Source organism: Branchiostoma lanceolatum, chromosome 8 (assembly GCF_035083965.1).
Source record: "Branchiostoma lanceolatum isolate klBraLanc5 chromosome 8, klBraLanc5.hap2, whole genome shotgun sequence".
Classification (NCBI taxonomy): Eukaryota; Metazoa; Chordata; class Leptocardii; order Amphioxiformes; family Branchiostomatidae; genus Branchiostoma; species Branchiostoma lanceolatum.
This window is the reverse complement of record NC_089729.1, coordinates 10,115,249-10,128,762: the sequence shown is the minus strand read 5'-3', so window position 1 is coordinate 10,128,762 and position 13,514 is coordinate 10,115,249. Positions and strand designations below refer to the sequence as shown.

The following is a 13,514-nucleotide window of genomic DNA, read 5'->3' as shown; positions in this document are numbered from 1 at the left end:
GCAGTTTTCAATGACTAATGTTTGTCTGGAAATGGCTTTCAGTCTTCGATCCATTAGTGTGGTGTGACCAAAGGTTTGGAATCGTTGTGATGTTTCCACTCCTTTGGCTTTACACACTAATTGATGAAAGCACACCCATCTTGTATATGGTTTGGGGCTTTTAAAAGCACATTGTTATTGTGCAATTACAGAGGATTAGTGTACCATTGATGAATAGACCATAAACCTAAATGGTATCTAGATAACCTCAGCTTTTAGGACCATTGTGGTCAATCTGCCTAAATTAGCCAGTTAAACAGTCAGTAAATTTTGTCAAATTATTCCCGCAGGGACTTTTGATTTCCCTTTGGCGGGTTAGTTTTTATCCTGAAGGGATTCTAGTAAAATGAGAGGACAGTTCAGTTTTAGTGCCTGTGATGTGATTACTATTAGAAAGATCTGTGGTGGCATCTGTAAAGACAGTTCCAGGGCAGAAAGGATGCAAAACTTGGCAGGTTGGTTGGTAGACCTTCTGGGATTGAGGAATGTCTGAAGAAATTGAAGAGATGAGATGAGATGCCGATAGGACCAGGGGCATGTTGGGTATTTGACACATGCTAACAATCCTATGCCCCGTATGACAAGGGAGTGCTCTGAATGTTTGAAGCAAAATGGAAGCCTTGTTTATGCAATAGACAAATGCAGACGGGTATGGTGGATATCATGAAATGTCAGAAATTCATGCCCTAGATCTATAGAGCAGTATTATAGAATGTCACATGCCAGTTGAAAGAACATGCTTTTTACTGTGATACTTTTTAAGACCTTTATTCATATTGTAATATCATTTAGTTAGTACAGAAACCCAACACACTTATTGAGAAGAGTGGCAGAGATCCAGCATGCTTTGCTGAAAACACCAGCCATAGGAAAGCCACATTGCACTATAAGCTAACATCTGCCTAACATTATAGATACCACCAGGGTACATAATTCCACCACCCTGAAAAGATACATCCAAACAGATCTCCAACCCAACATCCCCCAGTATAATGCACTCCTGTATATCTAAACTGTGCGTACCTGGGGGGTGCTGCACTAGAGATCTTTCAAACCCACTGTTTTTTAAAGTGACGTATTAAATTTATGTTAATGGTGGCTACTAAAAAAAGCATCATGCTATACCTTAGACGAGGGTGACTGCTTTACCTTTACTTGTACAGATGAATGTTTGATTCTGAAGCCAATGAGATTTTCCAAGTTCATAGTTCTATTTTCTGTTGTCTATTCCAGCTGGGTTTCTTCGTGTACTATGCTGCTACCTGGGACAGTTTGTCAGCGGCAGGCTGGCTGTCAGGCCCGGTGCCTGAGGATAGCCCCTTCATCTACAACCCAGACAAGAGAGTTCAGATCTTCAGATTCTTCACGTACATAGTCCTACATGCAGGGTGAGTGGCTCATGTATTACAGGTGTTGTTCTTTACCATGATAAGGCTAAATTTTGGGTGTTTTGTTTTCTTTTATATCATAGTTATTTACTTTTCGTTCCTGTTAACTGCCCGGCCAGGCCCGGTTTGGAAAAGTGACCATAGCTCAAAACTCATCAGACGGCTGATCCTGATGTTACAATGATGTTGTTCCACAGTGTGGAGCACCTGGTGTTTAACCTGGCTGTGCAGCTGCTGCTGGGGGTCCCCCTGGAGATGATACACGGCACCTTCAGGGTCGGGGCTGTCTACCTGGCTGGGGCTCTGGCAGGTCAGTACATGAATTAGTAATAACGAAAATCTATTTTCAAATTCGTGCCCGTAGGCTAATTGCAAGACAGTGAACAACTATCAATGATAGTATACAAGAAGAAAGAGAGTGGTGCTCTGGCTGGTCAGTACAGGGAGTTTTAATTATTATGTCTTACTAATTGCAATGTTCTTAATTCCCAACTAATTACAGTGTTCTTATTTGACAACCAAAATTTGAAGTAGTCATTTTGTCTTGATGAAAGGAACAGACAGGTTGTCAAACAAGTTCAAATTTTGATTTTGCAATATCATACATATTAATAACATTGTAATCATTGAACTAGAAATCTATCAACTTGATGAAACTATTTATGAATAATTAGGTCTGTCTAATTTATGAATTATGTCTTACTTCTGTCCTGCTCTCTTGTAAATACACAACACACTTTACAAGCACCATAGTGGAATTAATCATCTGTTGTATGGGTAATTTAGAATCTATTTGCACATCTCTCAGACTTGACTGTTTCCCTCCCTGCAGGTTCCATGAGCACATCAGTGATAGACAGGACTGTGTACCTGGTGGGAGGGTCAGGAGGTGTCTATGCACTGCTGGCGGGTCATCTCGCAAATGTCCTAACTGTAAGGGTCTTTGGTCATCTATATGTATAATGAATTTATGATTCCATCTCAATAGAAAAATGCATATTTTGTTTCTTCTAATTGATTTATTTGTATGTAATTTGTAATACTATAGATACAGAAATGTTCACGGTGGTTTTATGTTCACAGTTTTCGTGGTGACCGTTTCACCACAAAGTTAGAACCACTGCGAACATTTTTGTCCAACACTGTAGGAGTACGTGACTATAGCACTGCCGTAAACTGAAAACCACGCGAACACTCCATTTTCGCCTTAGCGCAAAATAGAAACCATGCAAACTCAAATGCATTTACAGTATTCTACTGATGATGAATTCTCAACTTCCCAAAGTATTTACTTGTTATGACATTTGTAGGATCTATTTTAGATTGTTCAAAGCTGCAGCTATAACATACAGATTGCAAGTCACCTTTCATGTACTATGTCAGACTCTGTCTTTGGTTTACCAAGTAAATCTTACATACATGTTCATGTCATGTCTTTTACAGAACTATACAGAGATGCAAGAAACCTTTGGTATAGCCAAGATTGGACTCATACTTATTATCAGTAAGTATTTCTATAGTTTTTCGCAATGCAAACTCTGCCAACTGTTCATCAATGGTGTTCGTTTTGATTTTATGTTAATGTTCTTAAAATCTTAAGCAGGGACATAATATTAATAGAAATTAGTGTATTTGTTTTTCCATCTGACTAAGTTATCTTACTGTCTAGTACTCTTTGGAACAAACTGGCCATCCCTTCAGCCATTAATATACAAGTACAAGGGAGACGGAAATTGAAATAAATGACATACTGTAAATCCATTTAGAATTGTGGTTAGTAATTTTAGCGTTTGGGAGGAAAGGGAGTAGTTCACGAACAAACATCACAGTGTCTAATGTTAGTAATCAAATATTTGCGATGATGAAATTTTAGCAGTTGACTAGTGACCGTCAAAGTAGCTAAAATTAAGTTTCTATTAACAAATCAAGAATTACAGTATTTCCATATCTGAGTTGAATCTTTGTCTTTTTTTTTTTTTTTACCACAGCTAGTGCAGATGTAGGATTTTCCATATGGAGAAGATACAACGACCATCCGAAGGACACCAGAGTCAGTTTTCTGGCTCATTTGTTTGGTCTGCTAGCAGGCTTGACTATCGGGTTACTGATCCTGAGGAATTTTGAACAGAAGCTGCATGAGAGAGTCATGTGGTGGGTTTCCTTGGTGGTGTATGCAGCCTGTATCATTTTCACCATCTTCTGGAATATCTTCTACTACTGAAGAATGAACCTGGAGTTTTTGTTCAATCTGCTAGAGGGACTCGCTGTTACTGTTGGGTGACAACTTTTTTTGCAGTGATGCAGTGTTCATAGGGAGCATCTCCTTTCTACAGCAAAGGGTCACTTCCAGTGCAATCTGCTAGGTGGCCTTCCTGACAACTGCTACCTCAATACATGTACATTCAGTACTTGAACTCCAGTGATGTGGATTTGATACATTCCAATGTGTGGAGCATGATAACAAATAGAACATATTGAGGCCCTTGTGATTGTGTTTCTGTTTGTCATAGTAAATGTTATAATTGAACAAAAAAGAGCATAGCTATACAGTCATAGTTAATGTTATCATTCTATGAAAAAGAGCATAGCAATACACATTGAGAGAGACTTCACTCACTTGCTTACTACCTGGTCTATTTTTATGAATGTTTGACATCCAGGGAGTAAGATAACAAGGTAACAGTAACTAAAACAACTGGATAGATTTGTAACTGGTCAGACCTTTCAGGTAGCACCAACTTCCTTTCATTGATTCATTAGCATCCATCTTGTCAGTAGAAATAAGATACTCTCAATGTCTTTGGGTTGATAGTTACCAAAATGATAGAAAATATACTGTACTCTATGTATGTATTCAGTGGGTTACCCAAAAATCCAAAAGCAATCGGATTGCAGATAAAAGAAATATTTCATTGCCCAAAATGAATTCTATATACTTATATTAGGTAAATGGAATATTGTTGTTTGATACCAAATGTGACACTGTAGTTACCAGGTGCAGGGCATCTGCCAATGTTTTGTTTATTGATGATATATCTAACAGTAGGCTTTTATTCTACATGTACATGAGGTGCCTTCAAAATGAATGGTCAATGGCCATTTTTTATACTTTCCAAGCAAAGGTTGGTTGAGAATATTGTGACCTTTTTATCATATGTCCCGTTTTCTGTTGGCATAAAAAGGTCACAATCTTCTCCACCTACCTCTGCTTGGACTTGAAGTTGGAATGTAATTTTTTACCCATGAATAGGCATTAATGAAGAAAATGTTGAACATTTTGCCACAATCAAGTATACGTAATTCAGCCAAAAAAGGCAGCTATGGTTATCAGGTATTAGAATTTACAGTGAAATTGGGTGTAAGTAGTCATTGAGATAGGTTTGTAAAGAAACATGTTCATTGAGTTGATAATTGGCTGCCTATTAGTATATGTCCAAAAATGCTACATGTTGTCATAGCATTTGCAAATAGTTTAAACAAGGAGTTTATCGGAAAGGGTAGTCTTTGCACAATACATTTGTCTTCCATTAATGACCTTTTATGTACAAGAAGACAATGGCCACTTCCACTATGTATTTGTAACAAGATGTCTCTTTATGATCGAATTTATTGAATTGCTGTCAAAATGTAGCATGTGTTAACCAGATTGGTTTCACTGCCAGAAAATTCAAATTTGGTTTTAAAGCTACCAACAATTATTATTGTATATATGTAGATATTTGTGCAATTGCTAGGGTATGGTCCCCACATATTGTTGCACCTATCTTGTTGCCAGCTTGAATAAATTTTGTAGCAGTGCACCTCTATTCATTTGGTTTACAACTACAACAACAATGAATTTAAGCCGCTTGATTCACGATGTCTTCTGCAGTGTGGCAAAGTCGAACATTATTAGACTTGCATCATGAATATTAATTGCCAATTACCAAGGGTTCTAACTCTGTGCGTTGCTTCATGCAAACAGAATCTCCATTTTGCATTGTATGCCCATGGGGAACAGTAACAATCGAAGCTCATTTACAAAGGCATATGGTAGTTAAAGTTGGTGATTCACTAACTTGGAGTCAGACAAGGCGTATCATTGGGAGGCTGGGTCGTGCATATGCGATACGATAGATCATGGATCTACATTGTGCTTACAAGCTTCATTCCCTGCTGAATATAAAGCATGATTTGCATCTACAGATGAATTACATTCATACCATTGACATTTGTATGTCCAGAAACTTTACGTTATTGTTCTGTTGACTTCGTTGAAATGCAAAACACGTTCAATTCAATAATCCGATAACAACGCTTCCTTACAATGGATGTAGTGCATACGGCAAGACCAAACATGTTTGTTCAATAAATGGACGATTCCCATCACTTCTATCCGAGGTACACGGGGAATCGGAGATTATGCATCATCAAAATGTCTGAACTGATTCTTGTCAGGACAAACAAGTAGCGTTGAGAATCCGGTAGAAGGTTCTAGAAGAGTGCGTGATGTGCTGGGTGGTGCTGAAGCTGTAGGAGGTTGTCAACCTCTGCAGGAGGATCACATGACAGTCAGATGAGGCGCCGTTGTGCCAGCTGCACCAAACAAGGTACGGTATTCTGGTCACATCCTCACCGATATCGTAACTTTGCCACATCAGGTCGAGAGAAGTGTTTGGGGACATGTCTGTTCTTTGAACAGTACTAGTGCGCGTACTTTCCAGTAATGTTGGTAGCTTCCGGGTATTTTTGTCCCGGACGGGGTTGTATTTGGCAACGTCGGATGACGAGGGTCACGCAAGCTGCGTCGAAACTTCTTCTAGAACCAATAGAGGCCATAGAGTGACGTTGGGCTGAGGGAAGGGCTCATGGGAAGGGCAGACTGGGGCCCCGAATAGGGCACAATGAAAAACTTCCACCGTTAAGCAGTATTTATTTTTGATAACTTCCGCTTATTAAAATCGAAGACCTTCTCGGCATTCGTTTTATATACTGGGCTTAAGGAAGATTGTGGTGGTATATATCTTCACACGGACGCGTTGGAAGCGAGCCAGTTTGTAGGGGTAGGCTTGTATTCACCGGTGATACTTAGGTCTTAAACTATTACATCATCGTTTGGCTAATTGGCAGTCCGGTCGAGTATTCTTAGCCCTGGTGATGTATTACGCATGTGTAAAATCTGACGACGGCACACACAGGGCCTCGCGGGTTCACTGGGGTCAAGACTGACATATTTTAAAGTAAATGACGACAAATAAGCTTCAGGACGTCTCGACATCTAGCTGACAGGTCGGTATGACGTAATTATTGTGGAATCTACTAGCATGTCACAAAGATGATCATTGTTCACATTCTGTACAGTATTCTATCCCTGTCAGATTTCAAAGGTGGATCCAAGGGCAGTGTCCTTAAAATGAATCTGCTTTGTTAAGTGCACTGTTCTGTTTTTATTTCGTTGGTAATCTGAGACGAGATCGTGGCCTGTGCGTGATTATCAACCGACGCCATTGCTACTTCAATATGGCTGTCGAGATAAACAATTATGATACTGATGATATTGTTGATGCGACGCTATGAACACTCATCAACATTTATGCCATAAATTGTATTTTTGTTCAATATCATCGGGGATCTATAACGTTAGAAGCATTAGTGTGCGGTGTACGTGTCTAACAGATACGTACGCGAAGACATTCGCATTGCTGCTTGAAATAATACACTTTTATCAGTAATTTACCGCAGAAAGAGATATCTTATTAAGCAATATTTTAGGAAAATCGAAAATGTGGTTTACAGTCAGTACAAAATATCGTGCATGCAGTACACACCTTCTGTATATTAGCAATAAGTGACAGTGCAAGATGAAAATTTCGATATCTATTGCTCTTATTGATTCAGTCTACTGATTCACGCCAATCGCAGTGCTTCTAAACCACCTAAACTGGAATTGACCAACCAGCGCCATGGCCCCGGGTATCAGCAAGAAGGGAGAGAAAAAGGCGGGAAAGTCCAGGATGAGCGGTTCCATGGAAAGGAGAAAAAAGCGAAAGAGGAAGGAGACCTACTCAGTATACATCTACAAAGTTTTGAAACAGGTACGCACAAGGAGCAGCAGAAGTCATTGAGCTGTTTTACTACATATCAAGGAAAAGACTCAGGCGTCTCATCTCTCCGAATTATCACTATTGTCTCGTTTGGCAGATTCGTTCTAGATTACCATATCATAATCTCAAACTTTATTGTCCTATCAAATTTTTGTCATCGAGACTAAATTGTGCTGATTTTGCAGTACACTTCTAAAACAGTAATTTAAAACATCATCAACATTAAAACGACACATTTAGAATCAGCATTGAAACGACAAAGAATATACAAGATTATCAAAATCTGTCGACATTAATATAACATAACATACTATGTATGTACAAACTAACAATACAAACTATACACAGTAACGATTTTGCATGGAATTCACCGTCCGTGCTGAAACACTGCGGGCATATTGATTTTTCTGCCTTGCTAAAATCAATGCAGCAAAAGATACGGTCTGCTCATAATGACATTCTTATGACTAGAGTATCTTTAAAGGCTGACTGCAGTAAATACGCATTGAATCTGATGTCTTTCACTTACTAAAGCGTAGATGAGCAAACAGCTCTAGCTATTTAGCACATTTGCTAAGTTCAGAAAAGTATGTTAATCAATGCACTTGTGTAGCACATTTACCCGTGCGAACGATTGGCATAATCGCTAGTAGAGAACCTTTTCCTCTTCATTCCTAACTATAATCTCTTACTAGTGAATTAATGAGCTAACATGCCTCTAACTCATTAAATCACTAGTAAGAGAATCTTTGAATCCCTACTAGTGATTTAATGAGCTAGCATGCCTCTAACTCATTAAATCACTAGTAACATATAAGTTACTATCTCTGCCTTCTTTATTGAATTCGTGCAGGTTCATCCTGACACGGGCATCTCCAGCAAGGCCATGAACATCATGAACTCTTTTGTGAACGACATCTTCGAGCGGATCGCCTCGGAAGCCTCACGGCTGGCCCAGTACAACAAACGATCCACTATCACTAGCCGAGAGATCCAGACGGCTGTACGACTACTGCTCCCCGGCGAGCTGGCCAAGCACGCCGTCAGCGAAGGCACCAAGGCTGTCACCAAGTACACCAGTTCAAAATAGCACGGATGTCCACAACCTCTCAGAAACGGCAAACTGAAAGCAATACGGCCGAGTTGCTCATGGAGGCATCGACACACTGAGCTTAATACCTGTACCTGAATCTGGATTATTTCATTAGCAACTACTATCTGGTTAGTAGGAAGGGATAATGGGAACAAATCACATCTACAGAATGAGTATCGTACTGCCAGTTAATCATCACGACTTTCAGATCGGGTTATACTGTCAACTGTGAATACTCGATTTCTCATATGTGGTGCGAATCGATACCGGAAGTGGAAGCTGCAATGGGAGATCAACACCTCTATCTTCTGACGTATCACAAAGACTAACGTTAGTTTAAAGGTAACACTTTTGTGCAATAAATGATTCATATCTGGTGGAATTGCCGAGTTACATGATGATGGAGACCTAGAATACTGTACTGTAAGTTGCCAAGTAGACTACTAGTATACAGCGCATTAACAATTTCACCGGAGAAAGATATAGTAGTAGTTGTTTTGCATAGTAGCATAAGGTGGGAACATAAACGATGGACACATCGATACTGTAATTACTAATGGGAATATCGCATATCTCAAACAGATGAACGAATTAAAACATTCAAAATTATACGTTGGCTTGAAAATGTAATATTCAGCAGTGAAAAGTGCATGTGGCATGCTTAATGTAAACTCAACTCATTTGCAAAGAGAGGGTCGTCACACTTAGTTTTAACTCTTCCAAACTAGACTAGCTTTGTAATACAGGAAAAAAACCTACATACAGTACACTACTACGTTTATAGTTCATATACCATATTTGCAATACCCCACTCAGTCGCAATGAGCCGCTGTTGACATGTAACGTCATTTTTTCCGATATGTCACTAGTGTACTTCAACATCAACCAGTTACTTGAACAAACAAAGACGTGGAACGTGTTTGTTTTGCTTGTTTGTTTGTTTGTTAGTCGCCTCCATGGCGCAACACACCAGGTTTGTACTGAACAATACAAGCTGCATATACGGACAGATGTGTTTGATTCACTCACACCGGGAAGGATCTCTCCCTACTCTTTTTGTCGTTAAGTGTGGTGGGTTCTTTAAAGTGCTCGATGTGTGGCTCTCCTCAAACACGGGACTTCCATTTAACGGATGGGTCCGAGGGACGTCCCTGAACGAAGCTAGGTACTCATTTTCACCCGAGTGAAGTGAGGAAATGCGTGTCAAGTGCCTTTTCCAAGGACAGAACGTCAACGTGGCATGTCAGGATTCCAACCCAGGCCAGGACCTCTGGATCTGAGTTCTGGGCCAAATACCCTGCCATTACGCCCTTTAAATGACCAATACCTCTTCTTGCCTTCATCTTCGCATGAGATATCATGGCGAATTGCCCCATGCCATATACAGTAATAGGTATTACATATGCATCTACATTTAAACGTATCGAGCAAGGAATTTATACATAAACATACACGTGGCAGAAAAACAACTGTTCATCGTTGATTTGCAAGGCGGGCTTTGCTGCATTGCCACTCTCAGCCTGTGTTTCATCTTGAGCTCAGTGGTGACGCCAGATCAGGGGTAAGCTTGCACACTTACCTTTATCAGTTTGATTGGCAAGCAACAGTGATTTGCATGGTCTTCTAATCAGCAGTCGTCAGAGTGTTGTTTGAATGCTACTTAATACATTTGGTACACAAATAAGACCTAAAGATCTCGATATTTTATCCACGCGTATTCGTATGGTACCGTATCGCGCTGGCTACAGGTACTCCGGTTCATGGTGTATTTTGTTTAGATCGAAGGCAAAGAAAAACATAACAACAACATCCAAGAATTCACTTGCTCCCCGTGAATAATTGGTTAATCTACAATTTAGAGACCGTTAATCAGGTACTGATATGCTAAACGATCTTGACTGGTATGCTAAACGATCTTGTTGAAACGGTACAAGATTCACGCTTTGTGTTGCATTTTCGGGACTTGCCTTCCATCAACGTCACTTTAGCATGTACCTGACTTGGCACTCGTGAGAGCTCTTCAATAAGAAATACCATTACCAACTTAACAAAGGTTCCTGACCTGTTGGTGGTGGTTGAATGATGATTATCAATTCATCATTGCAGCGAGCGCTAAAAATGCTAAATTGTGTGAGATAACAGAGGCTGTGGTTAAGCTGCAAGAACACGACAATCCACTGCCTACCATTTGGCGCCATCATTGGCAAAGGTTCAACAAGCTCGAGGGGGGAGGCAGATATTTTAATTTGCTTTGTCGAAGATGAGAGTGAACGTACGGATAGGTAGCCATATGTCCGTACATTATGTTTACCTGGAGGCAAAAGCACTTTTATTCCTCCAAGAAATTAGTCTGCCGTTGCATGCGCTCAGCGTAGTGAATCAAGATGAGAAAATTCCTCAGACAGCTGGTATGTTTTTGAGGCAGCCGCCCCATGGACGGCGACATTATGAAGTAAAGGACGTTTGTATTGGTTTGATTTCTTCTTGTGATGTTTGGGGGATTTGATTTTCCATCAAACCAAGTTCATACGAGGAAATATGTTTTGCATAATGACAAACAAAATAAGGTATATTTTACTGTCAATATGTATTGAGGTAACTCCGGTTCAATACCATCTGAGAGTCTCTCGCCTAAAACTTAGAACAGCAACGGAACCCACGCCTTCGTCGGTGTTGTCTCAATCAGGGCGTGTCAGAATTGTGAATCAGCCATTTCAAGAAAGATTCAGGTGTTAATCGATGTTTCTCCAATATTCAAGATGGTAAAGGTAACAGCTCAGTACATTTTGAACAACTTCTAACCATGCCATCATCTTTCGCACTTTCGTTGGTTTGTTGGTTGGTTGATTGATTGATTGATTGGTTGGTTGGTTGGTTGGTTGGTTCAATGAAACAACTCACTTGTTGTTTGATTTGTAAACAGTTGGTGTGTTGGTTTGTTTCTCCTGACGTGCGACACTAACAGGACGTTGTAGGTCAAAGGTGCCAGAAAGGTCCCAGGAAGGTGGCAGGAAGTGGGGTTGGCCCCAGTTCGGAGTTTTTTCCCCACCACACCTGACAGGAAGTGTGTTAGCACACGTCCAGGAAAAGGGCGCCTCGGTGTTTTATCCATACATATAGTATATTGAAGAGAGCTAGGAGATTATTGAAGATAAACCTACGCAAGAAACGCCTTCAGAAATAAAGCAAGAAATTAACACAAACACTAGTTTATTTATGTATGGCTTTAATATCGTACATGCCAACATGAAGAAGGAGTGATGTTAAAAGATTGGCATGAAGTAAGGAAGGTACCCCTAAGGTCGGACTTGCGGAGTCGCAGGAAATACAGTTCAGAGTTGGTAGAACTAGTCATTAATCAGACATGACAGCCAGTCCATGGAAGGGGTACTTTTCATTTTTGTTTTTGGTCTATCTATTCGTATTATCACAGATATATATTTTCTACATGCTAGTTTCACTGATGATAGCGATGTTGTGTGGGAGTTGTTCATACTGTGAAGAAAGATCGCTAGGAAAAGTTGTAAGATTTAGGGTCATTTAGCATGCTTTGACGTTTATTGCTGCCTGTCTAGATGAAGGATGTGAAGGCAATTTTTCTCTATACATGTATATATTTGCCTTAGCACACAGTGTCCTTTTTGTTGAGACAGAGGCATGCCATAGGCTGACATATTGCTTCTTGGACTTCAGTGAGGTATCAATGGGGTGGACGCCCTAATGAAGATGTACAAGAGCTTTCCTAAACAGCTGGAGTTCAAAGCAGCCTACGTCATCATTATTTCTCAATCGATTAATGAGACAAAATAAAAGAAATGCACAAAAACGTCAGATATTTCATGGAGGTGTGAGGTCTACGAACTCTTGTTGCACAGTCTGTAAGTAACTCAAACGAAGGATATTGTAGTTCACCCGTCACCACTCAACTCCTGACACAGTCGATCGTATACAAATCTGCTGACTTGTTCAATCACCGGTAAGTTTCATTGATGTATTCCATTGTTTGTGAAACCCGTCTTGTGACCGGCTCCCCGAGTGTGACCCCCCAACAATGGTACGTGCCGAGCTTCAACATATCCGCTGGCGCTGGCCATTAAAAACACCGCTCAGGTCGGCCTGGGGCGCATAGTGTACATATTTGTGACAGTAGACTGGCTGGGGCGCGGGTAAGGTTTTTCAGGGTGGCAGAACAAAAGAAATGCCCGGACATCTGAGGACAAGGAGTTGCATCTGTTTTTAATGCATCGTCTCTTGGTCAATAATCTCCACGACGTAAACAGTTATATCTTCACCATCGTTGGCCTTTTATTTCTAATACGAAGGTGTTCCCTGATAGATGTGCGGTTTGATTGGGAAAATATCAGAATCCAGAGTATGTTAACAACTGCAACTTGGTGTTATCTCATAGCAGCTTGATTTCGGAATACAGATTATAAGCATACCAACTGGAACACGATAGAGGCAACTGTGTGGGCTCTATCCCTTGTGTTCAACTTCAAATCTTTGAAGCCCCAACACAACCATTAATGTACGCTCCCTGCCCCCGGCCTTTTAAAGATATCACCAAAGTGCACGCAAGGAGCTTAATTAAACTGCCTTAGAGCATGAAAGACAGTCTTAGCTCCAAGTTCGTGTTGTATACATGTTCTCCTCATCTATCCACCCATGGACATGATCCGCCCATGACCCAACATACTGTTTTGGTACGTGCACTGTTGTACGATCTTGTGCATTGACGGTGTACTTAGTAAAAACACTTTGGGTACAGTTACTGTGTACAGTTACTGTGTACAGTTATTGTGTACAGTTATTACGAGTGGATTGTGTTGAAAAGGTAATAAGTACCCAAAAGGTATGAAGAACTTCCCCAAGTAGACCCCAACAGTGGCATCACCCAATATGGCGGCCAGA

General features: G+C 40.4%; 2 protein-coding genes across 5 annotated transcripts in view; both read left to right on the top strand.

The window, feature by feature from the left end:
* The window catches only part of LOC136440803 (rhomboid-related protein 2-like), a 28,565-nt gene extending 23,338 nt beyond the window's left edge, over positions 1–5,227 (top strand). Inside the window, exons 6-10 of the mRNA XM_066436919.1 lie at positions 1,273–1,427; positions 1,625–1,737; positions 2,260–2,360; positions 2,871–2,931; positions 3,416–5,227. Coding sequence (XP_066293016.1) covers positions 1,273–1,427; positions 1,625–1,737; positions 2,260–2,360; positions 2,871–2,931; positions 3,416–3,648 — 663 coding nt within the window. The 3' untranslated portion in view covers positions 3,649–5,227. The remainder of the gene's footprint in view (positions 1–1,272; positions 1,428–1,624; positions 1,738–2,259; positions 2,361–2,870; positions 2,932–3,415) is intronic.
* Positions 5,228–5,357: 130 nt separating this feature from the next.
* LOC136440805 (histone H2B, gonadal-like) lies at positions 5,358–9,522 on the top strand. 4 transcript variants are annotated; one of them, XM_066436924.1, is made up of 3 exons: positions 5,358–6,016; positions 7,329–7,501; positions 8,364–9,522. In XM_066436924.1, exons 2-3 carry the CDS (start codon positions 7,370–7,372, stop codon positions 8,598–8,600), a joined length of 369 nt encoding a protein of 122 aa, XP_066293021.1. In that variant the 5' UTR covers positions 5,358–6,016; positions 7,329–7,369; the 3' UTR covers positions 8,601–9,522. The 4 variants fall into 4 exon arrangements, with proteins under 4 accessions (XP_066293021.1, XP_066293019.1, XP_066293020.1 ...); XM_066436922.1 differs by having other exon boundaries at positions 7,305–7,501; XM_066436923.1 differs by lacking the exon at positions 5,358–6,016 and adding an exon at positions 6,289–6,695.
* Positions 9,523–13,514: the final 3,992 nt, after the last annotated feature.